Raw genomic sequence first — 14608 nt, forward strand, 5'->3', positions numbered from 1 at the left:
TAAATTTGTGCCTTTTCAAGGTTTCATTTCATTCTCACCGATAATTAATTTATTATGACAAATACTTAAGCAGCATTCGAAAATGCTCTATCTCTAGATAAATAATTAAGAAATGACCTTGTATCTTGTGAAATATTGACATTTTTAGAGATATAAGCTCATCCCGATGTTACACTTATCAAGACCTTTCATTTGAGTACCCACATCAATTTTTCATATATTTATATATATTATATATATGTATATATGAAAAATATATGAAAATACATGTGGGTACTCAAATGAAAGGTCTCGACGAGTGTAACGTCGGGGTGAGCTTATATCTTTAAAAATGTCAATAGTTAAGAGAATATGGTGCAATTTAACAAAATTCATTATTTAATAAAGCAAAATTTTATTTATTTATAGTTCAAATGTCACGATAGTCACATAGTGACTGCAAGGCTGCTAGTATTTATTAATTTAATTTTTCTCATTTTATTAATTTCATTATTCATGATACAAGTAAAAAATTAAATTTTATCTCTGGCTTTGAGCTTGACATAAAAATTCCAGATAACAATCCCATAATATTTAAAAAAATTTATTTTAATTAATCTCACACTATTTTTATTAAATATTAAAAGTAAATTCCGTTGAAAATGTGAACTTATTTCCTTCATTCACTTAATTATTATTTTATTCTGACTCGTATTTTATTTCATATCTTCTGAGTACAATATCTATTTTACTTCTGCATGATATTATATTATTTTTATCCTGCAATTGTAATGTGTATTAAATTACATGAATGAATTTCATTTCATTGTTGCTCTAATTTTTTATTTACTTTTTATTTTATTCTATTCTATCTTCTTCTTCTCGCATATAAATCATACCCATGTTTAATTTATTTGCAGATTCAGAGCTATTGCAAAAAAAAATTTTTTTTTAATTTATTTATCCAGGAAATATTTTTTTTCTATATAATATACACATAGAACATTAATATTAAAAATATTTCTTAAGAAAAAAATTTATTGTATTTATTTTTAATTAAAAAAAAAAACATTATGTTTTTAAATAATTTAAATTGACTATTAAAAATTATTCATCCCACTACAGTGAAGCACACATTAACAGATCACAAGCAGAGAAGGGTAATTTTAAATTATTAATCTATGCTAATGAGCATCGACATCTTAGTGGCGTAGTTTAAACTCAAGTCGATCCCAAGACGCTATTTCCGACTAAGATTTCCACTGGGAATTGAACCCAGTAAGTCTAATTAACTATTGATATTACTCTGATACTCTAAGACCCTCTGATATTGAACTATATAGGACATGCTACCTAATTAAGCAAATTACTAGACAAACTCACTAACTGCCGCAAACTTTTTGCTAATAATCAGCAAAACAGTCAAATAAAATCAGATAACAAGATTCAGAGTTCACTGGTAATTTTATCGAAAATTGTCGTAACTAAATACACGAAATAAATCAAGAAAAATATCTCTGTATTTACTTTGTACTAATTCTTTAATAATAATAAGAAAATTCTCTAAGTGATTAAAAACACTAAGCAATTTTAATTTAATGAAATCTTTTTACAAATTGACGGTCTAATTAGCAATTTGTCTAACTCCTTATTTTTTAGAGGGTAATTTTTTTAGCATTTTGATGTAGCAATAATCCAATTATAAATTATTTGAATGATTCAAACCTACATGTTATATCTCTATTAGATATTAATGATATTAAATGGTTTTTTAAAGTGATAATAAATTTTGAACTAATTGTTTTTTTCGTACAAATAGAAGATTCTCTAAAATGGAGTTAGACAATTTGCTAATTAGAACGTCGAAATTTACTTTCAATGATAAAACATACGAAAAAATACACAAAAAAAAATTAACTTCATTCGAAAGAAAATTTCTTGCACCAAAAAAAATAATTTTAAAGAGTTTTTTGTTTTAAATCAAGACGAAAAATTTTTGAATTAAGTAAAATTTATTTAAATCAAGAAGAATTTCTTAGTTTAAGAATTTTTCTATTTAAATCAAATTCTTCAAAATTATTTACTTGATTCAAATAAATTTTTTTTTCTGTATATTTATTATTAAATGATCTATTGAGTAATTAAATTATTGCGTTAATTAATTTAATTACAGATTAATTTAATTACAGTGTAAAAAATCGTGTTACATAATGATACTCATTAAACTAAAATAAAAAATTTTATAACCATGGATACTTAAACTTAATCTAGTATGAGTGTTTGAAGCTTTGTACATTTATACTCGTTGAGATTACGATGAAAACACATAAAATATTTTTTACAGGCAATTAAAATTGTTTTTAAAAAATATTTTTTTTTTGTTTAAAAAGAAACAAAAAAAATTATTTCAATAGAAAAATAAATTTCAAAATCAAGTCAATTTTTATGAAATTTTTTTTCTAAGTTTGCTTTGTAATAAATAATTTTTTGATTAATTATTGTTTAAACTAATACACAGAAAAAAAATATTCTTGAATCAAGTATATAATTTTGAAGAACTTAGTATTCTTGATTTGAATAAAAAAATTCTTGATTTGAGGAAATTTTCATGATTTAAGAAAATTTTACTTGATTCAAGAATTATTCGTCTTGATTCAAGACAATTACCCTCTTCAAAATTATATTCTTGGTTCAAGAATTTTTCTCTTGAATCAAGTTAATTTTTTTTCAGTGTATTAATTGATTGCTCAGTAATCATTAGTTTTTAAAACATCTTAATAACTCAGTTTTTACAAAAATTTATTATTTATAAGTTTATAAAAAAATAATAGAAATTAAAAAAATGCAAAAACAATTCATAGAAAATTATTATTTGAATTTTTAAAACGTAATAACTCTTATACTTTATAATTTTTTTTTTTCGTTGAATTTTTTCTACCCTTCAAGCTCTAATCTCTTCATACATTATATAAACTATTATGAAAACAGTGAAAACATGAAAAAGCGGAAACTCAAGTCTCGACCGCTGTAATATAAAATGAACAACATTAACCCAATTTAACTTGTGCATACAACTTAAAAAAACATTTAAATTCCCTCTTAATAATGTGAATGATGAACTCACCCCAATAAGTAATTAAATATGCACATGTTGCACAAAATATTATCGTTGGCCCGCCAAACCAGCTCTTATAATTATTTATAATATTGAAATTTATAAATAAATAATAAAGCACACCACTAAATTATTTACTCACATTTATAATTATAATTATTATTATTTTTATTTATATTATCTAATGGATTAATTAATTTATCAATAGTTTAATTTAATAATAAACCATTACTAATTTAATAATTAATTACCACTACCACACAATACTCAATAAATATATTTAATAATTAACATTAATAATATTTAATATTAATCTTATGTAATTACAGCATCAACAATCGTTAAATTTTTTTATAAATATAATTTAATGAATAGTAAGTTGATAATAAATAAAAAAAATAAAAAATAAAGGGACGTCCGCGATAAAGTAAGTGATAGGTATAAATATTTGACGCGGGCTTTTCGTTCGCCAGAGATGGACTGGCTGCGCGCAGGAGTTGCTGTACTACTCCAGTCGCCAGCCCCGTCGTTACTGAGCCCGTCAAACGTATAGAAACAAGGGAGTTGGCGTCAGCGCACAGATTTCATCCACTTTTGCGTTTCCATCCCGATCTCGAGCCCGCAAACGCCACTTTTATTCTATTATTATTTTTTACTTAATTTTATTTTTTCATTATTTATTTAATCCTTCCTCAGTCTTCCTTCACCCATTTCTTCTCATCAACATCTTCATTCCATTATATCCACTACACTATACATGTGTAAAACAAAACCAAGTTAATTCCTAAATAGTCCCGCTGTTTTTAAATTTAATGGGAAAAATTCAAAGGTCTCTCTGTTTACCCAGAAAAACTTTTATTAATTAAATCAAGTTTAATTTTTAAATGCTTTTTTAAAGTACTTCTATTTTTCTACGTTTATTTACATAGATAAATGCACCACTGGGCATTGTATAGTCTATGACTTGAGTTTTATACTTTCATTATTTTTAACGGTCAACCTCGTTTCATTTATTCTCTTTTTTACAGCTTGTCAAAAATTATTAAGTGCTTGTCACATAAATCATTGTTTTTTGCTTGTAAGCAATTATTTCATTGCATTTAGTTGAGTTTAATGGGAAAATTATTGTCTATTAAATACTGGCTCATAAAAAAATAAATTTTTATCTAATACTCAAATAAAATTATAATTACAAAATAAAATTTTATAAAAAAGACATTTTAAAATTGTAAATTATAATTTTAAGTAAGATTTTTATAATGCAAAAATTTTAAATATTGGTTTTTAGTTTTAAAATTTATTTTTTACAAAATTTTTAAAAATTATATTTTTAAATTGTTTTTTTCCGAGTGCGTAATTAAAATTAAAATTTTCTTAATTTTAAGTATCAATTATTAAGTAAAAAATTTACAAAATAAGTTTGAAAGTTTCAGAATTTATTTTGAGACTTATGATATTGACTTTATATTATTGTTTATAAATTAATAATAATAATAATTAATATCTCATTTTGTCGAGTCGTATTTTCATTTCTAAACAGCGCTTGTCATCCTAAGAATCCTTTATCAGCTTGTTGCCTGGAGCACTGAACAAAGGTCGGGAATTCTGTACCTGGGAAAGGCAAGTGATTTCTCGGAAAATATTTTGAAATGAATTTAAAACAAAGTGTCAATAATCGCACTCATAAAAGCAAGGAAAGTTTTTTTTAACTTAATACTTTCACGTTAATTAAACATTTATAATTTCAGCTCGGGGAATAATGAGCGAAATAGAATCAACTGATTTCATAGAAAATGTACTGTATTTATTTTTCACTAATTTGAGGAGTCAGAAATAATTATAGCGCTAGGTTGCCCATTTGCTGCGTTAATGCAAGTTTAAGAGGAGTTTAGCGTGTCGTTTGCTCAAGTTGTCCGTGTTGCGAAAATTGTCGCAGTATTAACAACTTCTCGCGATGCAAAAATTAAAGTGTTCAGTGCTCAATAAAAATAAGCACCTGCTAATTGGATAATCATTCTTACTAACCGATTCAGTTTACTAATCATCCTGTTCTTACATTAAAATAATTTTAAAATTTTTTATTAAACTAGAAAATCGAGCGCGCTTTTACCAACATGTTAACTATCGATAATTTATCAATATTTTTACAAGTTGTATTCATTAATATTAAACCGTTGCCATAGTAACCGTTGCTAAAATGGTTATCATAGCATTAAAAAGCGACAACAATGCAAACGTCGCATAAGCTTATTAATAAAAGAATAAAAGATTTTATATACATATGGTATTTCTCATATTTGTGAAATATATATATATATATATATGAAAGATTCGTGTGGGTATTCAAATGATGGGTCTCTATGAGTGTAACAACAATATGAGTTTAAATAGTTAAAAATAACATCAGTGGACAAAATGCAAAGTCATTTCTTCATTATTGATATTTTTTAAGATATAAACTCATCCTGATGTTACGCTCATTGAGACCTTTCATTTGAGTACCCACATCAATTTTTTCATATATTTTATATATATATGATATTTCTCACATTTGTGAAATATATAAAATATATGGAAAAATTCGTGTGGATATTCAAATGAAAGGTCTCGATAAGTGTAACTCCAGGATGAGCTTATATCGTTAAAAATATCATCAGTGAACAAAATACAATGTCATTTCTTAATTATTGATATTTTTTAAGATATAAGCTCATCCTGATGTTACGCTCATTGAGACCTTTCATTTGAGTACCCACATGAATTTTTTCATATATTTTATCTATATGATATTTCTCATATTTGTGAAATATATAAAATATATGGAAAAATTCGTGTGGATATTCAAATGAAAGGTCTCGATAAGTGTAACTCCTGGATGAGCTTATATTGTTAAAAATATTAACAGTGGACAAAATACAATGTTATTTCTTAATTATTGACATTAATGAAATCGTTACATCAACTTTTTAATAAAAGAATTATTATTGTCTTTTCTATTAAAATATAATAAAAAAATTTTATTATAAATTAATCTGTTTAAATTAACATACTACTACATTAAAAAAATTCCGTAAGTAATTTAACGATATGATATTCAAATGGACAGCAGAATAATTGACCATGAAAATCAATTATCAATATGAATACCTAATCTCATAAAAATTTGATAAATAATAAATGTCAGGATGATTTATCACAAGTATTACTCGTGACATTTTTACAGCTCCATTTAAAAAATAATTGACATGCTTATTCTGAATTTATCGCTTACATTCGCTACACAAGTTTATATACAATATGCCTTCAAAGTTTTCATGAACCACAAAAAACATGTAGCATTAAGTTGAGTACTTGTGTATCCAATTTGAGGTAAAGATATAAATATCATCTCAAATCGCTTTTTATGCTATGAAATTTATATTACATAACATAAAATAAAGTGATGGGTTTTCAGTTCTCATACAGGTTATACTTGCGTATGCAACAATAAAATAATATTTATATAAAATGCAAAGCAGAAATTTTTTTCTTTATAAAAGCACTCTCACAATCAGTAAATATAATCCGAGAGATAATCTGAGCTCTGCGGTAGAAGATCGAGTCTTAATGATAGAAAATGTTTGGATTTTATTTGAATGTAAAAATAATTTCAGTATATAAGGAAAAATATGATATTCCATATACATTTAATAAAAAGCTTTGAGATATGAATTCGCAGAGATTTATTTTGTGAATTTCTGTGATTAGTTCTTAGCAATTGAAGGATTGAAGATCGAAACTAGGCTATATCAAGGTTAATATCAAAATATGATAAAAAAGAAAAATAAAAATGCAAGATGAATAAATTTTTTTAATGGATTCTCATAGAAATAACTTGATATTAAAGGCACTGAATACGGCTTACTTATGATAAATTGATCGGAATGTAAGCACGTAGGAAACGACAAAGATTAAAGTGGAAATATGGAAAAGTCACAAGCGGAAATAACTTTGAGAAACTTCGTCCAATTCGATTGGAAATAAAATTACTTCCTTTATTAATAATACTGTTTTTTTATTTAATTTTCTTCTTATTATAAATATGTAGGAAAATATTCATCAGATTTTTTAACTTCCCGCTAAGAAAGTCAATGATTTTCAAGAAATTGGGAAGTTATTTTTTTTATAAATAAAGATTATAATTTTAAAATATAAAATTTTTTAATGTATGTGATTTTATTTATGAATTGAAAGTTTATTTTGGTTGAAGTATAAAGAAAAAAAAAATAGTTGAGAGGTTTGGGATTAAATTTGAAAAAAAAAGTTTGGTATAAACTTGCGGAGGTTAGAAAGATGGAATAAGATAAATTTACTTAGTAAATGATGTATGAGGCATTGAAGACAGCAAGACGGTGGATTATAGAGAGCAATGCAAGAAAGAGGAGAGACGTCAATCGTCTACGACGGTTTCGTCTAAGAAAAACGGAAAGCTTTCATATCTCTGACAAATTTTTCTTATTTTAATGCTGCGCTATCTTCTCAATGTGTTTGAAAAGGTAAAACCGTCGAAGCATATAGAGAAATATAAGTAAAAATTTTTTTTATAGAAAAAAATTTATAAGTATATGTATTGATGATATTTACCTCAACATATGTCAATACAGAAAATTTGTGTATAGTCGGTATAAATTTCAGAAAAACTACAGGATGCCATCTAGTAGTTGAAATAAATTTTTTTTTTATATTAAAAAAAATAATTAATTAAATCTTTTTATAAAAATATTTACTTTATTTTAGTTTTTATTCTCTTACTTGTTTAAAAAAACGTTCGTAGAGAGCTTGAAATGTATTGTCATAGTAACTTTATTTATATAGCTATACGCTATAAATTATTTGAATAATTTTTTTGATTTTCTATATATAGTTGAAAATTTTTAATTCTCTACAATAGAAGCGTCAAAATTATTATTTTTATAAAATCAAATTAACAAATTAAGTAAACTGTACATTGAGACTATAGTAAGTATATTTGCGGACGAATCAACGAATAGGCTGAAACCTTAGTCCAGGCGCCACGTCTCCTCAGTAAGGGAGAGGGTAAAAGACAATTTTAAAGATTAAGCCAATAGTCACTTGACAAACCTGCAGGTCTACTTATCAAGTAATAACTTGCTTCGAACGGTTGTGTGTTAACCTTAAAGTGAACATATTTACTTAAGCGTACAAGAACTTAGAGTGAGTTTTTTAAAAGTTACCAGTGACATTTAAAAATCTTATTAAAAATGGAGCTCATTACTATGGAAGAATATAATAAAGTAACAAAACAAATTGAAGAAGGTCACGTTGATGTGAATTCTAGGTATGTGTTGAGAAAATTCGGAGAAGTCTCGATCCTTCATATTGCTGTATATATGAAGGATTATAAATTTATTAGCTATCTTCTAAATAAACACGTGGACGTGACCATCAACGAGGCCAGCTGCGGTACAGTTTTACATCTCGCAGTTTCCGAGAAACTGAAGAACTTGGCCATATTCAGGATTCTCAATGCAGGCGCTGATGTCAACGCCCAGGATTCTGCCGGGAACACTGCACTCCATCTCGCAGTCAAAGGAAACCAAGTCAAAATCGCCATGATGCTACTAGAACATGGAGCCAACGTCGACGTGACTTGTTTTCCAACCAGGAAGATTGATTGTTGGGCTCCTCTGGACCTTGCTATCATCGAGAACAAGTTGGAGCTCATAGAATTACTTTTGACTTACGAGTTAGATATCGACTGCAGGTCGAAAGTAAGATACCCTCCTTTGGTGATAGCGAGTCTCTATGGGTCTGACACAGCCATGGAGATGATTCTACGAAGAGGAGCAGACGTCAACTACTGCAAGGAAGAAGGTCTGATAACAGAGTTTCCACTGCAGGCTGCTGTCATTTCTGGGGACCTAAGCAAGATCAAGATTCTACTGAGGAGTATCAATGTCCAGGTTGACAAAAAGAACCTGGGTGGAGAGACTTCTCTCTATTATGCCATGAGCTCTCCGAAGGACAGTTGTCTTCAATATCTCCTGGACGTTGGAGCTGATGTCAACTTGTTAAACAATCGCGGTCAGTTGCCTCTTGAGTCAAATGATCGGGAAAGTGCAGCGAGCAAAAGGCTGTTACTCAAACATCATCTGGTGAAATTGGACACAGCTGGATGTCGGCTTGCGGAAGGAAACTTGAAGGCCATCCAAGAGAAGGAGTTCGAAGATTTGAGGTTAAAGTGCGCCAAAGAAGTGGAGGAACTGAAACAGACATTCGTTGGATTGAGAAATTTCAGTTTGTTCTCGGTTCTTCATAGGAACGTGCATTGGTTAGCAAGAAAACTGAAGCGGATCGAAGAAGGAGATGTTTTAAATTCAAACATTCGTGAGTGCTTTCCGCTGTATGGAAATATGCTACATTATAAGTTAAAGATGGGAGCTAATAGGAAGCAATTGTTGATCAATGTTGAAGAGTTGGTCAACGATATTTTTCTACATGAACTCCCAGTTACGTTTGTGAGAAATATAAGTAGCTATTTAACCAATGAGGATTTGGAGGTAATCAACGAAGATAAATCAAGCTACAGTCTTTGGGTGTAATTATTCGATTTTAACTCTTTGAGAGAAAATGTAAATTTTTTTATTGTTTATTTTTTTTTAATTGTTATTAAAAATGTAGCTGTAATTAATTTTTAAATTATGTGATGATTTTTTTTCTCATATTGTACTTATTGATTTTTAATAAATGTTTAGTATTATTAAATTAAATTTAAATTGAAAGACAAATTGTAAAATAATGTTTAAAAATTTTCAAAATACAATGTTGTATCTGTGAACTTATTTTATTATTAAAAATAAACTTTCTTTCAAAAAATTGTATCAAGTAGTTCACTTTAATAAAAAATCTTATAACTTTAACTTTCGTTTATTTATTTATTTTTTTAATATTTTATCATATATAGTAAAAATTTTAAAGTAAATTTGATTGTTTCTTTTTTTATTAAATATTTTATTGCATATTCTCAGGTTGTATAAAAGCCAAGTATCTACATAAATATGGATAAAACTAAGCACGTGGATAATCTTTTTTATAATCACCAGATTCTCAAGGTTTGTAACTAAGTTGATCTCTGACAGAGGTTCCGCGAATTTCCATATTCAAACTAATATAATGTTCGTTTACGGATAGAGATGAGCTCAACTAAACCAACTAACAACTCTCAGATCATATTCCTTTAAGTTTATAAAGGGAATTCAAGATATCCAAATACAAGTTATCTAACTTAATTTTATCACCACTTGAGAAAGTTATAAATGCCTTGAATATTTGGAATTATATTGATTTATTTTCAGCTATACATTGATAAAAATTTAACAAAAATTTATTTAATTATTCAATTTTAATTTATTTTGTTAAATTTGACTAAAAATTTAACAAAAAAAAAATTTTAATTCAGAATATGACTTTGAATCAAAAAGAAAATTCTTGAATGAAGTAATTTACTCAAAAAAAAAAAAAAAAATATTTTTTTCGATAGATTTAAAATTTTTTGATTCAAAATTTAAGTTCTTAAATAAAGATAATTTTTCATTAATGTTTAACAAGCTAATAAAAACAACTTTTTCTTTTTAACTAACACTTTTTCTAAAAATCTTTTAAATATTTTATTTTATTTTTCAAAAATTTTCTTTATGCTTAGATAATTTTGAACGACCGTTCCAGTATCTTGCACGTGGGTTGGAAGTAAATGAATTGCCTGAAGTACGGTAGAAGTACGTGATTTAGATTTATATTAAAAGATGTTTTTGCTAATATCAAAAGTAATAAATCATAAATTTTTAATAAAAAAAAAAAAAAAAAAAAAAAAATTATTTCCGATAATTTAGTAAAAATTATCAAGTACTAAATTTCTAATAATTCTATCAAATGATTATTCATATAATGATCACTAGTTATGTATTATGATAAAAGTAAAGTCTGATACCAGTATAAGTATATTTGAGTAAGTCTATAATAGCGTTAAATTTTCTCAAACTTCATTCATGCAGGTGTTAATTACGTGATTTAATTTACGTCGGTGTTACGAACATGTCTCGTGCATTGGTTGTATAAAAGCAAACCCATTATATTTCCCACTCACCGACACATCAGTTTACTATTACCATTACATTTTACTCTCCTCTCTATAAGGTAAAAGCCCCAATAGATGATCATGTACCAGTATATGATCACTCCATGTATTTGTATACCTATATTTGTGAATATAGATATACAAATACATGGAGTGATCATATACTGGTACGTGATCATCTATTGGGGCTTTTACCTTACTACTATACTTTGACAGACTCATATTTTCGGAAATAGAGTTACTTGTGGTACTAACACAGCTTTCTACCAGTTCCCTGCAAATCTCATTTTACAACTTTTTCATGCGTAATATCATGAGCTTTAAACGAGCTTCACTGTCGAAACTGTAAATTAACAGATTGACATGCGTAGGTTATATTGTCCAAAAGCAGAGTGACGTTAATTTCATTATAAATGCAACCTATTTTCATTATATCTTTTATGTGATTATGACTCATGTTTCTTTTGATAAAATATTCCTCTTTAACTTTTGCACTCATTTTTTTTAGAATGCCTAGTCTGTTTATTAAAAAAAAAAAAATTAGGAAGACGGTTGACCCTGAAGGCCATTCCTACAAAATTGCTCAAAATTGTACTTATTACGTTTTTGAGCTCTTCGAGCTCAAAAATATAATTTTCGTATCATTTTGAGCTCTCCGAGCTCAAAAGTCTGGTAGAAATTTATTAAAATACTATTTTTTTAATTTTCAATAACTTTTGAATGAATGAACCGATTTTCACGCAGTACACGGAAAAAAGAAAACTTGAAAAATTACAGTATAAAATGTAAAATCGGTCCCGTCGTAATCAAAACTAGAAAAATTACAGTTTGAAATAACATTTTTTTAAATTCAATTTTTTAATTTAATATTCAGAGCTTTCAATGTAAATATTACATTCTACAATGTAATTCTTATAAAATCTGTAATAATTACAATCTGAAACTGTAATTTTTCCAGTTTTCATCACGAAGCGCCACGTTGCATTATATTCTGTAATTTTTCGAGTTTTCTTTTTTCCGTGTAGTGGCATTCGACGCAGTTTCCTAAACCTCTTGAAGAATTTTTAAGTTTAAATTGATCGAAATAATAATTTCGGAGTAATTCTGAAAAAACTTTTTTTTCGTTAACGATAACTTTTCGTTCGTTAACTCACGAACGAATAAACCGATTTTGATCGGCTTGGTGACAATCGATGTGGTTTTTAGATGTTAAGATCTGAATAGTTTTTAAAATTGATCGGTAAAGTTGTTTGAAAGTAATTCCAAAAAAACCACATTTAAAAAAATTTTTTTTTGTAGTTTTTCTGATATTTCTCAAAATGTACCGGTTCGAATCGGTCCAAATTAAATTCAAAATCTGTTTGGTTAAGCCCCTTCGAATGACGTCAATCGCGATGAAATCGGTCAAGCCGTTTAAAAGTTATGAGAGGTTTACATACGGCCGTACTCACACACACACACATACATACATACATCCATACAGACATACATACATACATACATCCATACAGACATTCGTATATCATCGCAGAAATATTTGAGGAAGCTTCCTAGGACCTCAAAACGTCAACATCCGTTGAAAACTCAATTTTGGAAAAATGGGGTAGAACCAAAATAACTTCCCAACTTTTTAAAATTTTCAATTTTCTTGGCGGGAAGTTAAAAAAAAAACTTCAATACTAATGTAACGACTTATGACTAATTACTCACATACCTGTATAAGTTTTTCCTTAACACAAACTCAGGATTATTTCGATAAATAAAACAAAACAGTCAGTGTAATAAATAGTACTTAGACCCAGACTCCCACCCCAACAATCCTAAAGACACAAACCATTATATGGTCAAGGTTAAAAGAGGTTATGGATTAATTTGTTACGGGTCATTTAACTTATTGTTACTCTCAAAATTAGGTTCAACTAGACATAATAATTTCATATAATGCTTTGATTTATTATAAATTGCGCAGCAATTATTAGGCATTTATTAATTGTATATGATTGATAATGTAATAAATGGTTTCAAGTTGAGCGTATAATTTGAAAACTAACGAAGCTATGTTCGATTTGAGCACAAAGTAAAGCACTTATGACAATATTAAATACTTTAAAATTAGAAAAATTCAATTGTTTAAAATTTTTTAAAATTTCCTTTAATGGCCATGAATTTTTTTCAAAATTAAATTAAAAATTGTTTTAGTAATTTTACTCAATGTAAAAAAATAAACAAATTTTTTTAAGTTTGTTTGTCAAAAAGTTGAGGTAATTATCGGTTGAAGAGTAATTAGAAATACACTCGTTGTATTAACAAGCATAATTAACCCGTAGAAATGAATTAAAAAATATAACTAGTGACTCGACTACCACTCAACACGTCCAGTTGTAAATTAGAGTGCATTAAACGACTCAGTGACACGTTGAAGTGATTGATGATAACGTAATCCTAGATCTTCTAGCCCGAGGACTAGAGACTCGGAAAACACCACAAGAATAAACAAAATATCGATCCTACATCGTGGACAAAAGAAACACACTCTTCTAACTCATCCATCAAGTCGAGGGAATTCTCCATATTTCCTCCGTCGCAATATAAAACAATCGTGTAATATATACTAGCGGTCCCCAGGGTAAAATGAGACAGAACGCGAGTTAAAGTTTCCCGCAGTAAAACGATTACTTTTATCGCAAAAAGAGCGAATTTGTCCGATTATTTGTGTCATTAATTTTATTTTAATTTCTTCCGAATAAATTTACTCATCACTTTTTTTAAATTTTTTCGTTGACAGATCAAATCATCATCGCTTACGTATTTAACAAGGAAAAAAATCGCTTAAGATAAATGAAATTTGACTATAACGCCCGAGAATAAATCTTCAGAAATCTAAACTATAAATCTCAGTCTTTTATTATTTAAAGCATTGATAAAAAAAGGTTAAAGTGGAATTTAACCTTGAAAAGAAAAATATATAAGATAAAAAGGATCTTATACTACTAACATCTTTCTATCTACTTTCTTTGGGATTTACTCTGATCACTAGGTATCACCCATGACACAACGGTATCCTTAGAAATTTTTTTTCGCTTCTCTTTTCAGGATTTAGCTGCTCTTACTAAATTATACTCCTTTCACACAAAATAAGAAATATATATTTCCAAGCCGAGTAATATATATATATATATATATATATATATATATATATATAATTCAATAAAAGTATCATCTCATTATTATCTCTTTGGTGAAACAAAAAACAAATTCTTTAAGTTTGAAAGTAGATTAATTTTACTTTGAAGTAAAAAGTAACATTGCGACCAAAAGACTAAAATGTATATTTTATTATATTATATTTTATTAAATTAGTTTGAATATTATATATTTTA

The 14608-nt window shown here is 27.3% G+C and overlaps 2 protein-coding genes across 3 annotated transcripts in view; one reads left to right on the forward strand and one right to left on the reverse strand.

The window, feature by feature from the left end:
• LOC123269382 overlaps positions 1–14608 on the reverse strand; it is a 67174-nt gene that overhangs the window by 30703 nt on the left and 21863 nt on the right. Inside the window, exon 1 of one of the 2 annotated variants that reach the window (XM_044735063.1) lies at positions 3104–3236. The exons of the other annotated variant lie outside the window; for it this stretch is intronic. The gene's annotated coding sequence lies outside the window, so the exon portion shown is untranslated. Of the gene's footprint in view, positions 1–3103; positions 3237–14608 lie in introns of those variants that run through there. 2 annotated transcript variants of the gene reach the window in all.
• On the forward strand, positions 8356–9696 carry LOC123268984 (ankyrin repeat and protein kinase domain-containing protein 1-like). The gene has a single exon (XM_044734457.1). The coding sequence runs from the start codon at positions 8356–8358 to the stop codon at positions 9694–9696; it is 1341 nt and encodes a 446-aa protein (XP_044590392.1).

The sequence above is a fragment of the Cotesia glomerata genome, linkage group LG7, assembly GCF_020080835.1.
Source record: "Cotesia glomerata isolate CgM1 linkage group LG7, MPM_Cglom_v2.3, whole genome shotgun sequence".
Lineage (NCBI taxonomy): Eukaryota > Metazoa > Arthropoda > Insecta > Hymenoptera > Braconidae > Cotesia > Cotesia glomerata.

Coding starts and splice junctions, on each gene's coding strand:
- LOC123268984 (XM_044734457.1), top strand. CDS start 8,356: ATGGAGCTCATTACTATGGAAGAATATAATAAAGTAACAAAACAAATT.